General features: G+C 37.6%; 1 protein-coding gene across 1 annotated transcript in view; it reads left to right on the top strand.

Moving 5' to 3' along the window:
* Nucleotides 1-21,693, top strand: part of LOC122805321 (neurexin-2-like) — a 1,760,973-nt gene that overhangs the window by 1,679,683 nt on the left and 59,597 nt on the right. The window contains exon 12 of the mRNA XM_044075409.1: nt 20,859-20,978. Within this exon, the coding sequence (XP_043931344.1) occupies nt 20,859-20,978 (120 nt within the window). The remainder of the gene's footprint in view (nt 1-20,858; nt 20,979-21,693) is intronic.

Here is a 21,693-nt window from a genome sequence, read left to right as displayed (position 1 = left end):
ACTCAGTTATATATATCAACTCCAAGATCACATTATAGTGAGGAAAAGGGCATATTTCCTGATCCTCACTGTATGGTGATCAAAGTAAAAAAAAAAATAAACAAAAAGTTTTCCTGCACTACTCAGCAGTTATTTCAGATTGTAGGCTACATAGTTTTGAGTTTTTGAAAGTCGACATTCTGAAATGTCAATATTATGAATGGGACCCATATATGTATGTGTGTGTGTGTGTGTGTGTGTGTGTGTGTGTGTGTGTGTGTGTGTGTGTGTGTGTGTGTGTGTGTGTGTGTGTTTATGTTTATGTATGTCTATGTCTGTGTGTTTATGTATGTGTGTGTATATGTATATGTATGTGTCTGAAGGATGAATGAGTGTGCATGCAGATATTATTAAATGTTTATAGAATGTATATTTGGGATGTAAAATAATTCCTCTAACAACAATTATGTGTCTACCCCCAACACCAAATCATTAAATGGAGGAACTGTTTTACATTAAGAATATAACAAGAGAAGTGTGTTTTGTGTGTGTGTGTGTGTGTGTGTGTGTGTGTGTGTGTGTATAAAATGCCCCAGTTAGGGATGGTAGGCTAGTTAACCTATTCAGGGTCAAACCCTGTACCTTGACTGCAGGAAACTAGAGCCTGAATCCTTTACACTAACTGCCAAACTGTCATCAAAAAGTGCTGAGTTTCAGTTGAATTTCAAGGACTGTTGAATTTCTGCACATTTGCAAAGAATGTTGAGTCCCAGTGCATTTTAAGAACTATTGGCTTTCTGTACATATTCAAAGAATGTTGAGTTTCTGTGCATTTTCAAGAAGTGTTGATTTTCAAGGGAAGAGAAGTTTACTGTTGTTCATGCTGAGTCTGTTTTCAGTGTGTAGCTCTCTTGTTTAGTAAATGGCCATCATCATTGTTTGTGCTATAAAACTTGAAAGTAGTGTGAGCAGCATAGCAGGTAGCATACTTACCTTTGGTACAGAAGGCTGGGGGCTCTACTCCCACACCATGTAGATGAAATGCTGATATTTCAGTGCCCTTTTAGGGGAGATGGGATGCTACCCTCCTGTGTGTGTCCTCCTTTGGATGCAATATCTAGTAACTATGAAACTTGTACTGGATTGACAGCCATTTCTTATTGCAGTATTTTTTAAATGTAATATGGGCACTTTATTCTTCAGTGGCAGCAGACACTGAATCCATACATAAAACACTGAAATGTAAAGTTGTTTTCCAGCAGCAGCCTCTTTATTAGTTATAGATCTCTTTAATGTGGAATTATTTCAATGACTTTTACTTCTGCAGAGATTGTGTATGTTGACTGATATGGGTGGATTGCAGTGACAGATGTTTGAATGGTCTTTTGTGGTTGAAACATTCTGTAATGGGTAGTTCTGTCATTATTGGGTCATACGTTTTGTTTCATTGCTAACTGGAAAAACCTACAAATGTAAAACATACACTAACAAGTAGTCCCATATTATACAAGGAATATAATTTAATACAATCAGGATGGTTTAGCAAAGAACACATGCATGTATGCATGATCAGGATGGTTTAGCAAAGAACACATGCATGTATGCGTGATCCTAAAAATGTGTTCAAGGTCCTGTGGTTTGAAAACAGGCCAAAGGTAATTTTAATCTGCCACTAGCCGGGTGTAATTTCTTTGAATGTAAGTTTCAATGCTGTTTCAATGAATGTGAGTTTCATGGACAGAGAGGCTTACTGTTATGCTAAGTCTGTTTTCATTGTGAGACTGTATTGTTTTGTTTAGCAAACTGCTATCAGTGTTTGGGCTATAAAATTTGAAATAAAAGTTTTAAATATCTCTAACCATTGGAAAAGTAAAGAATAAAACAGTATGTACATTGTCAGGTATGAACAGTGTTTATGGTAACTGGGGAGAAATAGCCATGTAATGGGACACTGGAATGGCTTGGGGGGGTTCTGGGGGAAGGCCTTATCTATTACGCTGCCTAGAACACCATTTGACAATGATATAGCTCTGAGTTTAGGTTAAGAGGATAGATTATAGAAGTGCCTGTGTGACTATTTTGAGGGTTTGTGACTATTTTGAGGGTTAAACACAAGATAGAGATACATATGACATGTTAGGGTTAGCACATATTAGTAAGAGGGAGCAGGTGATTTGCAGTGGTGTATTTTCAGTCTGACACTGTACAGGTTTTGTAGTGAAAATATTTAATTTGTAACTGCAACATTCCCCCTATGGGGAGATGCACATGGATGTATATGTTTTACCAACAGATGTTTTTGCTAATGTATGTGTAACTTGATAGTAGAAATGTTTGTTTAAGGTCACTGTCTGTTTTTTTTTTTTTTTAATACCAGGCATTTTAATCGTGTATAAAAATATTTATCAGGCACCAGTATGCAATACTTTTGTTTCACTGCCTTATGATTTGACCTTTTAGAAAACTAGTATACTGCTTTTGATTAAGAAGTGATATTCTTTTTAACATACTCTGTCCAAAAGGTATTGACAATTTCTGCTTTTAACACAGTGTTTACTCACCCCATTCTAACCTTTCCAAGTTTTTTACAACTTAACTTATCTTGTTTTCTGCCTTAGTCTTGCACTTTAGTCTTTCATTTAATCCCCTGCACCACATATAAAAATCAATGCATAGTTTTCTCATATATCCAAGGGAGAATGGTTTGTCTTTTTCAATATACAGAAGTAATTGTCCGTTCCAGAAAACTGAAGTTCTGAAACAATCCGTCTTAACATCTGTTTGCTACATGAACACATTTATTAGAAAAGTCAGAGAGGATACTTGGGTTTCCTGAAATAATGTTGTAAAGATTCCTTCAAACAAACACATTAGCTACTGATCATCATGTTTCCTTTTTATGAGTATTTTAGTGAGCTTCATTAAGCCTTAGCTGAAATAATTGGGGCAGCAGGACTATAATGAACACATAACTTTTCTGTCAGTAAATACTTCCACTTTTAAGTCATGGAAATAAATATATCATAGAAGGAAACTAATATCTGAACATAGATGGATGAATGGTGAACTTTTTTCCCTTTTAAAAATGTTTTTCAGAAGTTAGATGCTTTGCAAGACAGGGTACCAACTCTCAAAATTGCATGCAGACAGAGAATCTAGCAATATCAGCAACTACTTATTTATTAGTTTGTGTTTTCTGAAATATAGGCTGTCAGTGTAATAGATAGAAGGAGTGGTTATTGTTTCATTCTTTTTTCCAAAACCTCTCCCTAACCTGGATGTACTGAGTTGAGAAATAATTTATTCTTCATGTTAGTTTTGTAGCAATACTAGTAAGGGCACTATGTCAGTAGTATATTAAAGGAAGGGGTGTGTTTTTTGTTCTGCCATGTATTCCTCATAGGATGCTAATATGAATCATACCATGTTCATATGCCATCAGTATTTTATTGCAATTATTTTAGTAACCAATTTTGTTTTATCACTGCTTTATGTTTAAAAACACTGTGAAATAGGATTTGTGCAATACCCAACATATGCAAAGTTTTCATTAGTGTTGTTATCTCTGTTTGTTTTTTTGTTTAATTATTTTGGTTTTGCACTAATTATGGAAGATCTAGCCTAAGAAACGTCATTAAAAACTTTACAGACTGGTGATCATAGCTTGGCGTGCGCTGTACTGACATAAACCCCTGTAGTTACAATGTTCTAAGGACAAGCCAAACCACTATTTTATAATTACTATTTAGCAATAACTTATGGACAGCAATTCAGCTGTTAAACTCATCCAACCAGTCCAGTCTGTACAGCATTCCACTTTTTGTGATGGAAAATTTGAAATCAGTGCTGTCTTTTAAGCCTTGACTTTTTTGGGACACCTTTGTACATCTACAGACCTGTAACAATGGTGCTTCACTTAGTTTCACCTCTTTGTCCCGCCACATGGCAATTTTTTTCAGTTATAAATGTACATTGTCTGCTGTTTACATTATTATGAAATATTTATAGACATGCAAGGGTAACAGTATTAAAGGATGCAACTGCAAATTGCATAAAGAATAGGGTTGTTTTCCAGCAGTTATATCTCGCATGTAGCTCTGGAAACTATTCAGTTGCGCATAGGGGCTGTTTGGTTTACTCATGCCAGTTCACTACTTTAGATTATGAATGAGTTTTGTGTTTTACAACATCTGTGACAATCCTGGTGCAGGAAATACTGTGGACCTGAACACTTTCTAAGTAGGACAAATGACAAGCTGGTATATTTTCACATTAAATGCTGCACAGTTGTGGTGTCTTGTCCTCTGGTACTCCTCCCTTCCTGAGATATTATTGAATTGTATTTATCTTCTATTAGTAAAGAATGAAGCATTAAGGGACACTGGAAAGTGTTTCTTGTAGTTCAGGACTTACTTCAGATTAGTATTGAAAAGCATGGAGACCTTGGAATATGTCAACCATTGTCATGACTGGCAAGGAAACTGTTTGTCTTCCAGTTTCTGGGAGCATTATTAGAGTAAGACATGTAGCAACATATGAAAATGAGACATAGCTGTGAGTGATATACAAAGGCCATACATGCTGCTGCTTTAGCATGTAACAAGGCCAGAAGTGTATTGCCTCTTTAACCATGTTATAGCATCCCTCCTCTGGGCCAGTAAACAAGGTGCCTCAATCATCACCACGGACAAGGGTGAGGGACATTCACTTGGAACAAAAATAGATACACACAGTATTCTCAGATGCAGCTGCCTGCACCAAGCACAAGTTTCCTTAAGTGCATATTGAGAACACACTCCTGCCCTGGGGCTAGGTTTCCGTCTAGATCACCAGGCCCCAAATAAGACTCCCCACTGACACAGCTGTAGAGGTGAGTAATCAGTGTTTCAAGCCAAGTCCTTCACCACCCTCTCTGTGAAACCAGTGCTCTGTGATCTTGCTCCAAGTAGCTGACACATGCACTCTTTGAGATTTGATTTTCACTCACACACACACACACACACACACACACACACACACACACACTGGAAAAGCTGGCACAGATTTACCAGCTATGCCCCCTCTGTCCAGACTATAAGGCAGATGCTGCCACCAGAACACTCCAAACCCAACTACTCCAAGGCTCTTACAAGGACACCCAATTATACTGAGTAAAATTAATACTAATTCAAATGGTAGCATTGGACCAATGCAACAAGGCTTTCAGGAGCAGCTACAGTGTCACCAAATAAATATAAGTGCTGTCAAAGGATAAAATATTCTCTAAAAGAACAGCCACAATGAAATGTTTAAATATATTTAATAATAAATAATAAAAGAACATGAAAATACTAAATATCTCTTTACAATAAACACCAGAGTTTCAGATACAGGAAATATTAAAATTAACACTGATGGAAAGGTTTATACAGATACAGAAAAATAATGCTTAACTAATCTCACTATATTTTTCTAACTGATCTAAAGAATTACTGTCACCTAGTTCACTTAGTAGAGCAAGGCAAGATGAAGTGGGTGTGTGGTCTTCCTTGTCAGGTTTCATAAACATACTGCCCTGAGGCTTCTGTCTCATCTTGTATTAAAACATAATTTTAGTCCTGGATCATGCACGTCTGGTTATCTGACTTCTGATTCCCACAATACCCCCTTTACTAGAAATTGAACCAGAATCTAGCACGTATGTCTCATAATGCACACACATATAGCTTTGAGATGTGTTACAGCATCTGGAAGCTATAAAACCATTTCAAAAATGTCTACCCTTCCAGGGTTGCAATTAGTTCACCCCAATGGACAATGCAATAGGACTATTAGTCCTGTTTTTTCACAGACATTTTGTCTCTGGCTGTGATCAGAACTGTAAGATACAATCATTATGTCCTAAACCAGGTAATTTAATTTCAGACTATTTTTCAAAGTTAGCTGGACTGTGATTAAGCTCTTCCCTTCCAGTATACACTGTTACAATATATTAATTTCAACAGTTACAATACAGTCTGACATACAGGTGTATTTCTTTTCTGTCCACCAGGACCCACTGTTGGTGCTTTTTAACACAAGCAGCTTTACAAATATATTTTCTACACAAGCACCTGTACAAATCAGTTTGATATACAAATGTCATATAATTATTTACAAAACTCCAGCTATCTATACTAGCATATGTTACACATCTACTGCCCTACTTCTTCAGACATAGCTGGCATTACCTCACATCATCACATGTGCCTTTCTCTAGGAAAATATACAGAATAGAGGATAATGTTTGCTTAGAGGGAAGGCAACAAAACCTTCCTGAGGAATATGCCACTGATGGACAGCATCCACGAACACATCTCTTTTAGGCAACCATTCATGAGCTTGTGTGCCGGACCTGCTCAAGGAGTCTGCTACAAGATTGTGTTCAAAGGTGATGCAAACTACCTGAAGAGTCACTTGATACTGGATAGCTACATCTCAGACTTGAAAAGCTAGTCTACAAAGAAATAAGACATTGCAACCCTCTGCTTGTTGACATACCACATCATTGTGGTATTGTCTATGAAAACTTTGAGTGGTCTGGGATGAAAGAAGCAATGAAACACTTGTAGAGTCAGGTGCAGAGCCCTCATCTCCTTTATATTGATGGGGTCTGACCTCTGATGAGGACACCAGAGACTCTGAACCTTTAGGGAGCCACAGGAGGCACACCACCCTGTGTCTGAGGTGTCTGTAAAGAGCTCCTGAGGAGGAACTGGAGTTGAAAAAGGAATCCCCGAGTTGACAGAAATCTGATGAATCTACCACTGAAGCTCAATCTTGAGACAGGGAAGGAAACGTACCGTAAAGTCCAGGAGGTGCCAGTGTTGAAACCACACCGATATGAGGTACTACTGAGGTTTCCTCATATGGGCCCTGATGAAAGGAAGCATGGGAAAGGTGAAAGCCATGAACCTCAGATTTCAGAGAAAGTTTCCATCTGTGACAGACACCAGAGGAGGAAAGGAATGGAAAAAAGTTATTAAAAATACAGCTTTGGGGGGGCAGACAGAGATGCCAACATGGGAACTATCTAAAATCTGCAGCTGAGGAAAATATGATCCTGGCAAGGCATCTGAACTGATTTTTGGAGGTTTATGGTGAACCCCAGACTGTGTAATAGGCAAGTAGTAAACCTGAGATCCTGAAGCAGACTGCTGGGGAAAAAGCTTGAATAAGCAGATCATCCAGATAGGGAAAAATCTGAATACCTTGAATCCTGCAAAAAGCAATGACAGAAGCTGGGCTTTTGGTGAATACCCTTGGGGCAGTAGAAAGACCAAAGGGCAAAGCAAAGAACTGAAAAATAGAAGGATGAGACAGAGAAATGTAAACATTTTCTGAAAAGAGGATGGATGGGTATATGAAGATATGCATCCTTGAGATCCAAAAATACCAGAAAGGCTTGGTGAAAAAGAAAAGGAAATAATGTCTGAAGGGGTTAACATCTGAAAGGAAGGAATCTTGAGAAAGGTGTTCAGCGGAGAAAGATTAAAAAATGGGTCTCTTTGTGCCCTCCTTTCATGGAATCATAAACATGCAGAAGTAAAATCCCTCCCTACCTGGGTGGAAGGTTGAATGGTGCCTTTAGTCAAAATAGACTGAAGAACCTCTGAGAAATAAAAGAGCTGTTCCCAAGGAGGTTGAGGAATGCCAGAAAAGGGAGGAAAGGACTTCCAAACAATGAAATATCTCTCTTGAGCTCTTGTACTCTCTATTAGGTGAAGAATACTGCAACACTGATGTAGAAGGGTATAGTAAAATTGTATAAAAGATTTCCATAACAGTAGATGTCCTTCTCTTCACTGTTGCAGTATTTGGTCCCTCCCTCCTTCCCCCTCTTTGATGAGTCTTGTCCTGTGTTCTGGTTTCCCTTTTGGCTGAGGGGCTCTTCACCTTTCTTCCTTTTATTTTTCTTTTTGGATGCACATGTTCTTATTTGTCCTTAAGAGTATTCTGTTCCTCCTTGTGATTTTTCAGTTCTGAGTATCTGTGTCACCTTTATGCCCTACTCTGTCCATAGGGAACATGCATATGATGTATGATACCTGTAATAGCTGAAAGCTTTGGTATACTGACCAGACATTTGGCTGTCCTTGGCAGGAGATCCCTTAGGTGAAGAATACAGGAACAGTAAAGTAGTGAACATCTACTGTTATGGTGAGAGTTTACACAACTGTACTTTCCTCTTATAAGCTTTGGGTTAAATCTACATTTTAAATTTCTATCAGCTGTCATACAAAGCCCAGCTTTCATTGTTTGCATTCACTTTGGACTGCTTCTTCTCTCAGTAGAACCTCACCACAGACTGTGTTACTTCTAATTCCTCCTCCTTTTTTTTCAGAATTATTAAAGGCCATGTACCATGTGATTTCAGTGCATCTCATTTGGATGTCTCAGATTAAACAACTCACCATCAGGTTGATCTGAGGTTAACATACATAAATGCTGCTAGAGGACCTTATAGTACTTCATGTGGATAGACATCTTCTCAGGCTGCTAAATGCTGCAGTGTTAAAATAGCATATTTTTGTTTTTTAAAGTTTCTCATTCAATAATAGTACTGGTATGTGGAAGAGCCTTGCTTGTGATAGTGGAGCAGAAGTTGAGAAAAGTTAAGAATCTGTGATATTGGAAGAAGACACGAAGAGTGAGTCAAACTGAGAGAGTGTGGCCTTACCTGAAAAAATGGCAATATTTTAAGGAAGGCATTATTATGGCTTAATACTAAGGATACTGTGAGTTTTGGTTAAGTTGAGACATCTGTATGGGATGCTGGTTGGATATGTCAGATGGCAGGAAATTTAAGTTTCTGCTTAATACAGGCATCATGACTAATATAATGTCATGTTGCCAGTAATGCTAGATCTCACAAAAAGGATTGTGAGTTTTAAAGAGACTGATGAACAATATGAAATTTATAATAGTATATTGCATTATTTTAAAGCAAGGCAATATAAATTCACTAAATTTACATAAAATATTATTAACTGTCCTTTATGACTGTGAATTTAAAAAAAATGTTTATTTATCTGCTTGTATTCGCAGCAGCTTATTACACATAATGCATAGCTGTTATTTTGATGTTACCATTGCATACCAGTGGTAATACATATGAAAAAAATGCAATATCTTGGAAGTAGGGAAGCATTTGGCAGACTACTAAAATACAGTCAGGAATATGACTGAGAGGTTAATCTGTGTTTTGGGTATTTTTCTTTATTAGCTTGATATGCCAAATAAAGGATGCAGGTGTTTTGATTATGTTTTTAACCCAGGATTTCTTGAATTTATTTAACACTGGATGGCAAAAATAATTCAAGACAACAAAAATACTAGATGTGGAATGTAAATTAGACTGTGTTCTGTAACATATTTGCATTATGATTTTCAAATTATAGAGATGACAAATTTATTTATATATTCATCTTTAATGAGTTTGCTTTGATAGTGACTGTTCAGCATAAATGCATATGTAAGATTTCTTTATTATGTCAATTTGCCTACTAAAGTTTTACAACAAGGTTTATTATGATAAGTATCAAGGGACTACACGAGGAAGAGATTTTTATTGTTTTAAATGAGACCATTTTCATAAATACAAACAATAGATACTTTTATTAAAATTTCAGATAAAATTAGTACATTTAGAGGCATAAAGTGAAATTAATAGTGGACTGAATTTGAAGGTTGATTTAATAACTTTGAAAAATGTCAGAGATAGATGCATACCCTAAAAGTGTAATAAACTACTAATTACTGTAAGTAGAGAGATACTGGTAAAGCTATTCAGGAAAATACAAGAAACATGGAAAGGGATAGGTACATTATATATTAAAAAGATTAAGTGAAACCAGTGCACAAATAGCTGGTTAGGGTTTTTGCAGTTATTATTACAGAAATAAGGATGGGTCTGAATAGTAGGGTGAAAGGATCACTGGCATCATGACAATTTAAAAAAATGTTCCCTGTTTATTTATAAATATATAGATAGAATATAAATATTTTCTGAAGTAAATGATAGAAGATAAATATTTTCTGAAGTAAATAAAGTGGTTTAGTATGGTCAGAGTGAATGAAAGTAAATTAATTATCTTCTGCCTGGTCATATCACTTTGCAAGAAGCTCATAAAGGTCCAGTTCTGAGAGTGACACTGTATGGGTAAATGAAAATATATATTGTTTAAACTCGATTACTGGTAGTACGAAAAAGCAACAACTCAGAAGTATGAAATTTATAAATTTTCACTGCAGTCATGCTGAGTTGTGTTTTTCATAACTGAAATGTAATAAGCCTTAAATGTTATAAGAAATAAAAGCTGTTACTTATTGAATGACTGTACTTTATCAGCCTAATAGAATGGGCATGAGCTAGGCTGTAAGGAAGCTCATAATATGTTTTAAAAAGAGACAATTCACTTCTTCATTAATTTGAATAATTGTGTATGGTACAGAGTTTAGACAAATGTTGACTCCTTATAGTGTTGAGGAGATTATGGGTTACCTTCTTAATGCTGTATATGAGGAAAGGTTAAAGATTAGGATAAATATCTTATTAAGTTATGAAGTAATTGAGGTTAGATTGATTCTAACTCATTGACATGGTTTGAATGCATCTATCGGTTTAATTTCTCCATTTGGGTTTCTAAAAAAATTATCCCCATTCGTAAGTCAGGGTTTGATTAGAGTTCATGAAATTAGTATTGTTTCAATCTTTGATGTTAGCCAAAAGGGCTCTTCATGCACCCTCAATGGACCCAGAATTGGCTCTTGTAGTTATTATGAAGTTGCATGAATCGGTAGCATATCTAAATATGACAGTAAATTCTTTTTTTTTTTTTAGATCTGTTGATCCTAATATTATTAAACGAAAAAACACAAACACAAACCTAAAGGTCTCCCAAGAACAAAGTGCAAAGTATCAGAGAAAGAGAACTCAGGAGATCACCACAGCAGTAAAAACAGTTTATTCCAGACAAGTGCTTTCACATAGTTAACCTACGCTTTCTCAAGTCCCTAATACAGCTTAGCATACAATTACACCATTTATACAAATTAAAACTATTAAAGAATCAATTAACATAATTAAAACACTTAATCAAATTATCAATTCACATTTCTTTCATTTAAGGGGGCGGGCAACTAGCTCCGGTTTAATGCATATATGATTATTCAAACCAGGATATGCATGTGTCTGCAACCTTAAATTCTACTTTAGCTCTGCCTTTCTACTTGATTATTACAAGTACCTCCCCTTTTATCAAGAGAAACTTATTGTAAAACTTTAAAGCTAAAACTATGTGTGGAAAATTCCATTAAATGCCTGGCTAAAGCATTCAATTTATTCTTATTTTTATATAATATATATGCTGGTAAACTGTATCTTTAAGCCTTTTTTGGGTTTTGCCTGCATAAAAACACACAAAAAAAAACAAACGTAAAAGGCAAAGATGGATGTTCAGACTCCTGTATTTTATTAACATACTCAAACATCCTACAATTTCTAATTGGAAACGTTCTTTCTTTATGTGTGTATTATGTTATTCTTTGTCTTTCATTACTCAAAAGTTGTTTCAGATTCCTATTATTTTTATATATAAAACCAGGAGTCTGTCCTATAACATTAAGCATTTCTTTATCTCCTGTCAAAAAAATGCCAATTTTTTCTCACATTGTCACATATTTTATTACTATTATTGGCATATTTGGTCATGAAACACACTTTGTTTTTCCTAGTATATAAATTTCTTCATTGATTCACAACTGTGCCATTCATGCAGCCATTATTCTGCATAAACTCTTCCCTAATATTCTCTAAATTAGAACTTCCATACCCTCTATCAACCAACATTTCCTGTAACTTATCCATCTCTTCCTTCTTATCATTATCTGTGTTACATATATTATTCACTCTATGTAGCTGTCCTTTAACTATGTTGGGAAAAATATACCTCAGGTGCATACTACTATGTTCTAATAAACTATTTTTCCAACATGTCTTACGAAAGAGCTTAGTATTTCTAACTCCCATTTCATTTCTGTATACTGTCACATCTAAGAAGTCTATACAATCAAGGGAATAGGATGCTGTGAACGTTAGAAAATCTGTAAATCTGAAAATGCTATATCTGGTTTTCTTGCATATATTTTTTGAATAGTTGGTAATAGGTGATCCCACGTGATACAAACCATCATTTTCTACAATGCTTCCTTGTATTTCTCTGATGAGGGGTTAATGATGACACTGATGAAAGACTGGTATACCCAAGCTGGGGCATCAAAGAGAGACTAGGGGGATGACTTCAACGTAAGATATCATTTGGTAGCAGGCCAGGCATTGGATAGCCTCACAGCTATATCACGGTGTGTAGGAAGGTAGCAATGAAACACAATTTATAAGGCTGTGAGTTATGAAGTGGTTAATAACAGATTATGGGATGTGATTGCAGCTGAACTAATTAATAGTGAACATAAATAAGGTATCAGGAAGATTGCAAAGGATTAAAGATGGAACTCTGCTAAAATGTATAGTTGTGGATGGGATGGTTAATTATATAACAGGAGTGTAAATGTTGAGAGATAAGAGGAATGCATCCAGCTAAGCAGTGTAGACAGAATAGACTCAAGAATGATGTAAAATAACACTGTTGTGTTTTTTGTTTTTTTTTTAGTTTTTTACAGTTTTGAAGTAGAAAAATGAATGTTACATGTGAACGGCTTGGTACTAAATTAATTTTTTAACAGAAGCAGTATAGTACATGCTTGATTATTTCTACATGAGTAAGAGTTTAAGGTTCAAAATTATTTCTAAAAATATGCAAAAGTTTCTGGATAGCATAACTATGTGGATTGAGCAACATCAAACAACATTAAATGGATAAGATAATTCATAATTTAAAAAATAAAACAAGTTATTGGCTACAAAAATATAGAAAAGTTGATGGATATTTCAAAAAAATAGTACTGCAGTGCAAAATACTTTGTGGGATGACTGAAGCATTTTCATAGAATGGGCAGATTTTATAGCCTAGTCAAGAAAATCCATTGTGGGAAAAGGTATGTTTAAAATCCTGAATTTTTAGTGTTATAAGTATTTCTGAAGAGGTATGAGTTTGTGTCTAATAAGAGAATTCAGTGGATTGCATTTGGTTTTCCTTGCCGTAATAGGCTTGATGTGTCTCTTGCTGAAACTAGACTCTTTCAGCTTTCTGTCTATATAGAGTTGTTGGTATACCTTTATTCTTATTTTATGTTTCCAGCAGAAATTATTTATTATGTAGCTGACAGTAAATCCATAAAATGAAAAAGGCGAGAAGGCTCCCAAAACGAAACTCCTTTATTCACAATTAAATGGTAAGCACTTTCACTGGCCAAAATGCGCCAGCTTCTTCAGACCGAACTCAAACATATGCCTTCGCAAATACGGACTTTAGCTTACATTTTTCCTGGACTTAACAAACAAATATCTATTAAATGCCTTCTTAAAAAGAAAGCCCTTAATAGATGAATTTTTAGTAGACAAAAGTTTTTTTTAACTAGAAAAAGTGTTTAGTAGTAAAAGCTATGCAAATGGTTAAGGGTAGGAAGGTTATTTTAAGGGTTTATACAGGAAATTGACATTATTTATTATTGTCATTAGGTTATATTAATGATTTTATATATATAATCATTATTTTTTATAGTATTTTGTATTTTTAAGTTTGGATATCTTGGGTGCAGTACAATATGATATAATTTGATTTGCACCTTGTATTCAGCTCGCATAATAGGTACCCAATGTTAAAAATTCGGCTTAGTAGTTTGTGTGTTTAAATAATGTGTTTTTAAGAAAAGTTTTAATTGAATAATTTCATGCTTGTTAATTAATTAGTACATCTATTAAGTACTTAATTGTGTATATATAACAACGGGGGTTTTTGAATATGTTTGAGTTTGGTCTGAAGAAGCTGGCGCATTTTGGCCGGTGAAAGCACTTACCATTTAATTATGAATAAAGGAGTTTCATTTTGGGAGCCTTCTCACCTTTTTCATTTTGTGGATTTACTAGTTTGTGTTTTTTTGTTCGTTTTTTGAAATGTAGCTGACAGTAGCTTACTTTTACTGCTTCAATCATAGAATAGAAACTTAAAAAATGTTGATTGTATAAAATATTTGTCGCATCTGAGCCTACATTTTTTTGTAAAACATTTGATCTGATGTTGGTAGTCTTCATTCCTTAGTGATGGATGTCAGTTTTGTCCTGGGAGCCGAGTCAGCCTTATAACGAGCTCATGCCAGACAAAAAACTCTTGAGCTAAGCTTTACCCACAGTGCCCCTCTTCATGTTACCTTAGATCTCATTTACCACATTGATATCAAGAGGTGTCAAGCCAGCTCTCAGCTAAGTACTTTAAAAACATATGATTCTAAAACTTTTTTCTACAGATTTTCTCTTTTTTACTCTGATAATCCCCTTCTTCTATTAGTCGCTAAACCTTTTACCCCATATTAAGTGTTTTTCCCTGCTTTCCTTACCAACTTGGTAATCTCAAGTACCATCGCTGGTACAGGTCTTCCCTCTCCTTACCTCTTGAGGTAATCTTTATACCATTGTTGGTATCCCTTCCCTTTTCTATTTAAAAAAAAAGCTCCCCTATCTGTTTTTCTTATATAGAGTTTGTAAGTTGTATTGTTTTTTGTTTCTGACAAATATTCACTAACAGTTGTTCCCATTGTTCCCACCCTGTCTGAAAAGAAAGGGACAACAGGTTTCAAGCAATGAGACCAATGCAGTTGCAAAATGCCTAACTCAGACACTTATTTATCTTGTGTCTATTGTCTGATGTTCTACAACTCTCTATTCAGCCTCCCTGCAAAATTTGTAAAGGGTTCATTTCTCGTACCCTAAATGAGAGAAAGAACAAACTAATTTTAAAAGGCCTTCTAAGAACTCCTTTTTTCAGAGGCTATTTCTGGGTCGGAAGGCTCACTTCCTCCTGAAAATGAGCATAAGAAAAGAAGTCACTCAGTCCCTTCTTCACCTCACTCTAGTGACAAAAAATTTACTGAACTTTGGTTCAGGGCCTCAACCGCCCTCTATGGTGCAAACTTTGGTTACAAGACAACAATCATCTGCTTCAGTGCTGTCTTCAATGACACTGCCTCTGGCACCAGCCACGATATCGATAATGCCCACTGTACCAACCATGGCTTCAACTAGTGATTCAGCCACATCCTATTCCGCACCAACAATGGTGCTGATAGGAGAAACTGTTCCTTGGACCCAATACTCCCCTATGGCAGATCTATTCTTTGGGCAGCAATATAGCCCTTTTTTGGAATGACTCGATTCTCTGTCAGGGATATCTACCTGATCCTCCAGGAACCCCTCAGAATTGGACATGGTGGATTAGCTGCTGATGACCAGAGGGATTTTAATACCTTTTGGGACTCCCCTCCCAACCAAAGTTGGGAGTTTTTCTCCATGGAATCCTGCATATTCTCCTCCTTTGACATCCTTGCAGGTATAGAAGCAACTAGCACCGATGCCTATTCTGATTCCCACTTCCTTGATTCCACTGGTGGACCTCACCGTGGTTCCGGAGCCGAACCCAGCTCACTCGGAGCTGAGCCATCCTTGGGATTGTGACTGAGCTGCCGGCACCGTGACCTCTAGTATGGTGCCAAATTTTTTCTACGATACCATCTACTATGGTTCCAGAAGTCTTGGCAGTACTAAGTCCTCTTGGGGCTCCTTCCTTGGGAGTGGGCTCATCAGAGCAGGGTGTGACCCCGGTTCTGAGGTTGTCCTTCTAGGTTTTGGGCTCCCACCCCTCTTCAGGTGGGCCAGCTTTCCAAGCAATGGAGAGGGCCCTTGCCTCTGTAAGCAAACTATTGGCATCGGAATACCACATATATCCTCCCTCTGAACCACAGCTTACTCAGGCCACCACATCAGAACATCAAGAACAAGAGCCTTAAGATACCCTAATGCAGTGTGCCCTCTTTTCAGAGTCCTCATCAGAAGCCCTGCTGAAAAGGTGCCACGTAAGTCGAAGATACCGACTATGATGAAGGGGAGGGGACCCATGGTTGCCCCCGAGGATGTCTCCTTTGGAGACATACTGGAAATTTTAAAGCAGCATTGAGACTGGAAGCCCACTAACCCTTTCTCTGAGGAGTTTGCATTCTTGCAGGCTTTGCGTGCTCAACCCTCTACTTCTTGAGTCACCCCACCTGCAGACGAACTAGTCCAACTTGTCGTGCATTGCGCATGGAAGAGTCCTGATACTGTTGAACTAATCCCCCAGAGACCAGACAAATTTTTTTCCCTGCCTGAAGAAACTCCACACTGGTCCAAAGGCCTACCAGTAGACATTAAGGTATTGGTGGCGGCCACTAGGAAAGAGCTTGCCGAGAAGAGCCAGACTGTCCACTGCCCCCCCAAACAGGGAGTCTCAGGTGGTGTACAGGTTAGGGAAGTGGGCGCTTGCCTCATCAATGATTGCAAGTCACTCCTTGAATTACTTGGCACACTTTACTAGGTTTCAAAGAGACCTAATCTCGAAACTCTCCAGAACCTTAGCAGGAGCAGTTTCTGACGAGGTGCGTGACAAAGTTGCTGCACAGTTTGCGACTCTAGAATCTATATCCAAATCATCCATGCGGTTAATCTCTCATGCTACCAAAGGGGCAGCTAGAGATGCAGATTCAGGCATTGTCATCAGATGTCATGCCTGGAAGCATCTTTGTGACTTTGCGGACCCTTTTAAGTCTTCCTTTCTTAATGCTCAAGTGGAAGGTTCTTCCCTTTTTGGCCCAAAAGTTAAAGGCATGTTAGCCAGGTGTGACTAGTATGGCCAGGCCCTGTCTGCCATGGATGTATGTTTTTCCACCCCCCAATGATCCTACTCTAGGAATCAGAGGAGTGGAAAGATGTAGCACAAGAAATCCCAGGGTCCTTTCCATGACACACATAGTGAGTTTACTCCCTGGGGCAGAGGGAGTAACTCATGGGGAAGATGCCACTACAGAGGCAGAGGGGGTCCATGTAACCAGGGGTCTAGAGATTCTTTCTCTGGACAGCCCAACCAGCCCTAATGAAGAGCGGCCTGATTGCTTTCCTCTGGAAGCAGTCAGGGGACGTTTCTCTCTGCACCACCCTGCCTGGCAAACAATAACCACAAATTCTTGGGTGCAGAATATCATAGCCAGCGGTTATCGCATACCTTTCAGCATTTACCCAAAGCCATCAAGACAAATTCCCAATGTTTCACCCAGTCAAAGGGAAGCAGCATCACAAGAGATAAGAAAGCTGTCTCAAAAAAGAGTCATCCAAGCAGTTCCACCAGACCAAATAGGATTTGTATTTTACTCAAGGTTCTTTTTAGTGTCAAAGAAGACAGGGACTGGAAACCAGTTTTGGATCTCAGCATTCTGAACAAATGTATGGTCATAGTTCAGTCTATCCTACCTTTGTGGAGAAAAACGATTGGATGTGCTCAATAGAACTTCAGGATGCGTATTACCACATAATAATCGACAAACGCTCCAGCAGATTTCTTTGCTTCTGGCTAGGAGACAATCATTACCAATTCTGGGTACTGCCCTTTGGACTCTACAACCCCTAGAGTGTTCACCAAATGCATGGCAGTGGTAACAGCTCACTTGAGACTGCAAGGATTCTGAGCATTTCCGTACTTAGATGATTGGCTCCTTACTGCCCCCACCAAGCGTCTACTGGTTACAGCCTTAAACTATACTCTAAAACTAGCAAAATACCTAGGAATCTCTATAAATAGGGAGAAATGCAAGTTGTCTTCTTCTCAACCTTGGAATTTATAGGAGGAACTTTTGATACCCAATCTTGCCTAGTCTCCCTGCCAGATCACAGATTAAAAAGACTGAGGTCCCATCTCCAGGTGATACTCTCTCAAGACAAGGTTCCAGCTCGGGCTCTCCTTCAACTTTTAGGATCAATGGCAGCATCAATTACAATATTTCCCCTAGTGAGACTACACATGAGACTTCTTCAGTGGCTTCTGATAACACAGTGGTCCCCTTCACACCATCCTATGTCCTTTCAGATCCACATAACAAAGCTATGCAAACAAGATTTAATTTGGTGGATGAAACTAGAAAAGACCTGGAGTCACCCTTTCTCCCCACCTCAGCCCAAGGTCACAGTGACCACGGATGCTTCCCTGATAGGATGGGGGGGGGGTATTTTCAGGGAAAGACAGTCCAAGGCACTTGGTCAGCCATGGAGGCCAACCTGTATATCAGTATTCTAGAACTGAGGGCAGTGCTTCTAGTGTTACAAGTATTCCAATCTGTCCTCCCATCACAGACAATTGCTATCCAGTAAAACAACATGTCAGTGGTCTGGTACATCAACAAACAAGGGGGGAACCAAGTCCTACGCATTGGGTCGAGATGCCATAAGAATTTGGCAATGAGTGATAGCCTCCAACCACTTTCTGATAGCAATGCACATTCCCGGTAATTCCAACATGTTTGCAGACAAACTGAACAGATGTATCCTCCTGCCTCATGAGTGTTCCCTCAATTCAACCGTAGTGGTGAACATCTTCAGCTGCTGGGGCCAGCTTTGCTGTGACCTATTCATCTCTCCAGCAAATCACAAATGCAGCAGCTATTTTGCCTAATTCCATGACAGGGAGAGTCTCTGAAGGACGCTGTAATACACGATTGGCCCACAGGATTTCTGTATGCTTTCCCTCCCCTCCCCTTCCCCTGATCCCACAATTTCTCAAGAAGGCCCTTCAGCTGAGAAGAAAAATAGTCCTCATTGCACCCTACTGGCTCCAACAGATCTGGTTTCCCTTCCTATGGCCTCACCTAGTATGTTAAGTATGGATTCTGGATCCAACTCCAGAATTAATCTCACAACCGCAGGGGTTGATTCACCCAAACATATCCAGTCTCAAGCTGACAGCTTAGTTTCTCCACTTCCAGTAATTGCCAGGCAGAATAACTTTACCTCCCTGGTACGTAACATTCTTCTGCCTTCACATAAACCATCCACCAGGAAAATCTACTTTAGCAAGTGGAAGAGATTCCTTATTTGGTCCCGACAGAAAGAACTAGATCCTTGCTCAGCTCTTGTTAGTGTGGTTTTGGATTAATTGTCAGGTCTTCTTCATTCAGGAGCAGCAGCCTCCACCATTCCATTACATTTGGCTGCTATCTCAAACTTCCATAATGGATTCCAAGACTCATCCTTAATCTTCCATTGTCTCTGTAAAACCTTCTTGAAAGGGGTCTCACATTTCAGATCACCCTTCAAAGAACCAATCGAACCTTGGAGTTTACCACTAGTACTGAATCTCTGACAAGATCCCTTTTTGAACCTGCTGCCACTTGTGATATAAAGTTCATATTCTGGAAATCCCTATGGTTAGTAGCCATCACCTCAGCAAGATGCATATCTAAGCTTCAGGCTTTGTGCATAAATTGCCCTTAGATGGTCTTTCATAAGGACAGAGTATAACTCCGGACTAACCCTTCCTTCCTGCCAAAAATTATTTCAGAATTGACAGTTAACCAGACCATTGACCTACCAGTCTTTTTTCCAAACTACTCAAATTAAGGAGAATGCTGCCTTCATTTGCTAGATGTACATTGACAATTACGATTCTATCTGGACAGAACTAAATCAGTATGTAAATCAGACCAGTTGTTTGTTTCCTATGCAGGTCCTAAATTGGGAAACTCTGTTTCTAAAGTGACCTCTGTTTCTAAAGTGACCTTATCTAAGTGGTTGAGAAGTTGTATATGCTTTGTCTACCAACATAATAAAATTCCTCTAACGAGCAAGGTCAAAGCACACTCCACCAAATAAATGACAACTTCTGTAGCTTTTCACTAAAAGGCTTCATTGGATGATCTGTGCAACTGCAACTTGGGCTTCCCCTCATACCTTTATCACTCATTACAAACTAATTCTAGTATAACAACTGTCCTGTCTAACAAGATCTAGAGTAATAATTCATAGCAATCATAGTTGTATGCTTACAAATATGCGTAAATAACCACATTCATTTATTGTGTCTTAAATTTGTTTATGAAGAAAGCTTTGCACACAGAGTATTTTTGGAATATCTAATGAATAAACAAATTCACCTTTTAAGAAAACTAGAAGAAATTCAATCAGAACAGGTGGATTAAAGTTTTCTTTATCAGATTATCTGCTTCTACATTTTTTGCTGACTTACCTGGATATATATTTTTTTGTGTAATGTAGCATAATATGACAACATGACTCTGGGACAATATCTCAGCCTCTTAGCACAAACAAAATCTGGACTAAGCCAAGATAATGGGGTACAAAGGCCTACAAATAGGGACACATTTTAAATATTGCTCTTATAAACTTAGAAAGTTGTTAGAATAAAAGGTCTTGTGTTACCATACATTTTCTGAAGGGTATGAAGTCTGAAACTTAAATGCCTGTCATTATCTAGTGAATTCAGTCCTAACTGATTTTCCACAAAAATCTAGAAAACCACAAATTTTATGAGGAACAGACCAAAAATATGAGTTAAAAATCTGAACATTCTGTAGAAATCTGGACAGTTGAGAGGTATGCTGTGGGATATGATTTTATCCTCCATACACATAAATAATAGGATAATCTATGTTTCATCTTTTTTTCAGTAGTACATAAAACTTTATCCCTCAATCCACTAAGTTCACTTTCACTATCAAGGATCAAGTTTGAGAATTTTGTTTCAAAACACCTGTTAAAAAGTGACTTTGTAAACTTTAGCTTCAGTATTTGCACTCACCATCATGTTTGTTTCTCTAAATTATAACTGGCAGCATAGGTTAACTGTTTGATTGTAATTTGTTTCACATAGGTCCTAGTACTACATGTACAGAAGATTCTTGTGGAAACCAGGGTGTCTGTCTCCAACAGTGGGACGGATACAGCTGCGATTGCACCATGACCTCATATGGAGGACCGTTCTGCAATGACCGTAAGTCAGATGCAGTCATATTTTCTGTTACTGACCACTTTCCTTGCATGCAGAGCATACATTTCACTAATTTTCTTCATTATGATCACACTGTTTAGCAAGCTATGTAAATGAGAAGTGAATTTCTTTGTTGATTTATATAAAAATTTTTCTTATGATAAATGCAAGTTGTTAGACTTTGAATACACATCTTCAGACTGCCTTACCGCAAGAAAGTAGAACTTCACACATTATACACTCATGCAGCATTAGAAAGCTCTGCAGTTTACATTGTATGAGAACTGGATTGCTAGATAATGTTCTACTTCAGTATATTAGACGTACCTTACCTCTGTTCCTTTACCAAAAAAAAGAAAAAAAATGTCAAAACTGTGCATCTGATTGTATAAAGCATGTATACTGCGATACTTTGCTTGTACTCTTTGCAAAAAAATTACATTTCATTTTTGACTTATAATCAAAAAAATTCTTTAATATGTCAGTCATAAAGCTATTTAGTCTAGAAGTTTTAAGCTGATCATTGAGGGGTACTGGCTAGTAATAAATCATGTTTGCATATCTGTAATACAGAACTTACTATTGTCTGTCATGGTTTGGTTATATAGGCAAAGGCTAAATGAGTGAAGCCATGGGTAAACTTACATTACCCACATCCAGACATGATTTCCAGGTAATGGTCCTAAAGCTCTTGACTCATCTCTCCATGTTTTATATG

Source organism: Protopterus annectens, chromosome 6.part1 (assembly GCF_019279795.1).
Source record: "Protopterus annectens isolate FY-2018-M chromosome 6.part1, PAN1.0, whole genome shotgun sequence".
Lineage (NCBI taxonomy): Eukaryota > Metazoa > Chordata > Ceratodontiformes > Protopteridae > Protopterus > Protopterus annectens.
Note: the sequence above shows the minus strand (reverse complement) of the source record. Positions and strands in the feature narration are given on the sequence as shown.